Here is a 4618-nt window from a genome sequence, read left to right on the forward strand (position 1 = left end):
AACAGGCCGACAAGATACTCGACAAGAAAAAAAAACAGGTTCTCTTTTTTTCTCGTCGAGATTCTGGCCAGATTTCCTGACGAGAAACCTGAATGCCTTGTACACACGAACGTGAATCTCTGCAAGAATCAGTTTTATTGCTGGTTTTTGCCGAAAAAACCCGGTCGTGTGTACGAGGCCTAAGAAGCTGAATGCATTTCAACTTTTCCTGTAAATGCAGGATTTTAAAGAGCTAAAACATGGGGAAATGTGCATGCATTGTAGAGATGCATTGCATATGTATTTTTTGCCCTTTCATGCCTAAGCCTATTTCTGACATTTGTTGCTTACAAGTTAAAATCTTTTTTTTTTTTTTTGCTAGAAAATGATTTAGAACCTCCAAACATTAAATATATATTTTTCAGCAGAGACCCTGGAGAATAAAATGGCGATTGTTGCAATATTTTATGTCACACGGTATTTGCACAGTGGTCTTTCAAACGCATTTTTGGGGGGAAAAAGTCACTTTTATGAATTAAAGAAAAACTAAACAGTAAAGTTAGCCTAATTTTTTTTTTTATATAACGTGAAAGATGATGTTACACCTGAATAAATAGATACCTAACATGTCATGCTTTGAAATTGCACACACTCATGGAATGGTGACAAACTGTTGTACCTAAAAATCTCCATAGGCGATGCTTTAGAAAAATGGAACGGTTACCAGGTTACAGAGGTCATTTGCTAGAATTATTGCTCTCACGCTGACAATTGTGTGATTTGAACACTGTTTATATTTGCGGGCGTGACTTACATATGTGTTTTCTTTGTTGCAAGAGCACGTGGGGACGGGACGCTTACATTTTCTTTTTCTTACATTTTTTTTTTTACATTGTCCCTTTAAAAAATAAATCTGATAACTTTTATTGCTTTCACAAGGAAGATAAACATCCCTTGTGACAGTAATTGGTGGTGACAGGTACTCCTTAAGGAGGGATCGGGGGGTCCAAAAGACCCCAAATCCCTCCTTTGCACTTTTTAAATCGGTGCCATTGGCAGCAGAGTAAACCGGAAGTGACGTTGTGACGTCGCTTCCGGGATTTTACATCGGAGACCCGATCAAAACCGAATCCGGCTTTGTTTGGGTCTCAGACTGGTGGCTCGGGCCTCCCGTCCAAGAGCCTTGGAAGGTGTCGGGAGGGGGGACGTCCCCTCCTGCTTCTTTAGGATAACAGCCAAGCCGTTTTTAGCCACATTGGTTGTTATCACTAAAGAACCAACCACCCTCTCTAAAAAACAGCTGCAGGCATCATCCCGGTATAACCCCTTCAAGCCATGAATGCAAATTTGGGTACGGTCGGCATGAAGGGGATTTATATCTAAAGCAAAAGTTAAAGTGGTTGTTAAAGCAGAAGGTTTTTTATTAGGTGAAATTTGTTTTCGTAACAAATCGGAATGATGTATTTTACGAATGCAAACGAAAAACAAAACAACTTTTTTTTTATCTTAATGCATTCAGATCACTTTTGTAAATCTCCTCCCTGTTTATCACCCACCATATAAAAAAATTATTGTAGCACAGTAATATTAGATTCTACGGTTCACAACTAGCCAAGAGCAGCTATATATTATAAGAGCTAGATAGAGGCTGGTGACTTTTTTTAGTAGATTCTACACCCTATCCCTTTTCGTATAATTCTGTATCCCATACCATGAGAATTACAAGGGCTGGCTTTTGCTGCCCGGCTGTCTCTCTCTTCAGTACTTTCTGTGCAAATGACCTGGAATAAGCATGCAGATTAGAAAGTAAGGGCTCATTTACACTTGCTTCGGCTTCATTACACGAGAAAAGTACAAGCCGGAAACTCTACAGCTTCTTCATAGAAGATTTTAATTTTAGCATTATAGTAGTAACATTATCCAAACAACTGACGCGTTTCGGCCTAAGCCTTCATCAAAAACAAGCTGTCCTCCAGATGTAGCAGTTACAGGGATGGGACAAACAATTTACATTTGACAGGGGTGCTTAGAATGATCATCTTATTTTATTTATGTAAAACCTTATCCAAAAATGGAAAATAAATAATTCTGTAACCTAGTGTATGCTAGAGTTTAGCTTTAGTTTGCTAGTGTGTCTAAACCTGCTAGTACATTTAACACAGCCCTTCCCCCTGACTGACAATGTTGTGGTCCAAATGTGCCCAACCGCCCCTTTTAATACAGGAGGTATGTTACTGACCAAATCACCAGGTGAAAGCAGAGGGGGGAAAAGGCTAAAAGTGGCCATATTTGTTATAGGAGGATAAAGCTGATGGATCATCATGGATCATGTTTGCATCTAACTCTTTATTTAATATAAAATGTAACTGCCACTGTGACGCATTATACCGGCCATTAAAATCTGTGTGGCGCACCCCAACAACAGCTTCTTATTTCATGAGCATTTACATGCTTAATATAATTATTGTTATCATTTATTTTTTTCTCTTCTTGTGCTTTTTAGATCTAGTAATTGCATTATAACTTGGTGAACCATGTCTTTACAAGGTAATACGTCAAATAATCAAATACACATACACGACCCCCACATTTTTGGCACTGCTGTGCAGACCCAAAATGCCACAGAAGTGACAGAATTTGTTTTTGTTATGTTTAACTTCTCTTCCTATCTTCAGTACTTTGTATTCTCAATTTTCTTGTTTTTATATACTCTTCTTCTAAGTGGAAACATAATGATCATGCTGACCATCAAGAAAGACTATCGCCTTCATAACCCAATGTACTTCTTCCTAGGTAAACTTTCTTTCATCGACCTCTGCTACTCCTCTGTAACTGTACCCAAGATGTTGGTAGATTTCCTATCTAGCAGGAAAACCATTTCATTTAGTGGCTGTATCACACAGCTTTACTTCTTTCACTTATTTGCCTGTGCAGAATGTTTTATTTTTACAGCTATGGCATATGATCGGTATGTAGCAATTTGCAAACCTCTACAGTACTCCGTCATTATGAACAAACAGTTGTGTCTGTGGTTGGTCGCAGCAACTTGGGCTATTAGCTTTGTCCACTCCAACATTCAGACAACACTAACCATGGGACTGCCATTCTGTGGTCCTAATACAATCAAAAGCTTTTTTTGTGACATCCCTCCTCTAATCAGGCTGGCCTGTACTGACACCACCATGATTGACGCCATGATAGTTGCCAACAGCGGCGTTGTATCACTGGGATGCTTTTTAACAGTTGTAATATCCTATATCGGTATTGGCAAAGCTATCTTCAAAATAAAAACAGTTGAAGGGAGACGCAAAGCTTTTTCAACCTGTATCTCGCATCTTACAGTGGTGACCTTTTTCTTTGGACCTTGTGTCTTTATTTACATGAGACCATCAAAAAGTTTTCAAGCTGATGAAGCGGTGATGGTGTTCTATACTATCATAGCACCCATGCTGAATCCTTTTATCTACACTTTGAGGAATGTGGAAATGAAGAATGCAATGAAAAAACTCTGGGGCAGGAAAACTTAATAAATAAATAATTATAATACTAATGATAAATATGTTTGATATCAGTGGTGGAAAACTGCTTTCTCTATAGCTCATATATTTAGTAAAAGAGAATATACTGTATTTATCGGCATATAACACACACTTTTCCCCCCTACAAATCAGGGGGAAATCATGTGTGTGTGGTATACGCCGATTCCTGCTGCCTCGGAGTGGAAGGAGGGGACGAGTGCCACTGGATTACACACAGCCACAATCTCCTGTGTATCCGGCACTCAATCACACACAGTCCCACCCCCCTGGCCCGGCATTGGACCACTGTTCTGTCTATCATATGAGCCGAGCGGAACTGTAAGTGACTGAGCGCTGGGTACACAGGAGATCGCAGATCTGTGTAATCTAGCTCTTGCGAAGGTTGCAATGATCGGCAAAGGCGAGGCTGTAGATAGACACTAAGCAGGCTGCAATGATGGGCATGTTAGAGGCTGCAGATAGGCACAAAACAGACTGCAATGATGGGCATGTTAGAGGCTGCAGATGTGCACTAAACAGACTGCAATGAGGGGCACATTAGTGGCTGCAGATGGGCACTAAACAGGCTGCAATGATGGGCATGTTAGAGGCTGACGATGGGCACTAAACATGCAGCAATGATGGGCATATTAGAGGCTGCAGATGAGCACTAAACAGGCTGCAATAATGGGCATATATTAGAGGCTGCAGATGGGTACACAGGAGATCGCAGATCTATGTAATCCAGCACTGGCGAGGCTGCAATGATCGTCAAAAACGAGGCTGTAGACAGACACTAAGCAGGCTTCAATGATGGGCATGTTAGAGGCTGCAGATGAGCACTAAACAGGCTACAATAATGGGCATATATTGGAGGCTGCAGATGGGCATAAATCAGGCTGCATTGATGGGCACTGGTGAGGCTGCAAATGGGCACTGATAAGGCTGCATTGATGGGCACGGACCCTTATTTTGCTTCAAAGTTCTTTATTTAAAAAAAAAACATTCTGACACTTCCCTCGTAAAGTTAAGGTGCGTTTTATACGCCGATAAATACGGTAATTGTCAAATCCATCTGCTTAATAAAGAAAGCAATATTATGCTTTCATAAATTGCAAAAT

The 4618-nt window shown here is 40.3% G+C and overlaps 1 protein-coding gene across 1 annotated transcript; it reads left to right on the forward strand.

Annotated features, from left to right (window-relative positions):
- Positions 1-2486: 2486 nt before the first annotated feature.
- On the forward strand, positions 2487-4172 carry LOC120940142 (olfactory receptor 1509-like). The gene has a single exon (XM_040352814.1). It carries the CDS (start codon positions 2514-2516, stop codon positions 3504-3506), a length of 993 nt encoding a protein of 330 aa, XP_040208748.1. The 5' UTR covers positions 2487-2513; the 3' UTR covers positions 3507-4172.
- Positions 4173-4618: the final 446 nt, after the last annotated feature.

This window comes from Rana temporaria, chromosome 1, assembly GCF_905171775.1.
Source record: "Rana temporaria chromosome 1, aRanTem1.1, whole genome shotgun sequence".
NCBI classification, from domain to species: Eukaryota; Metazoa; Chordata; class Amphibia; order Anura; family Ranidae; genus Rana; species Rana temporaria.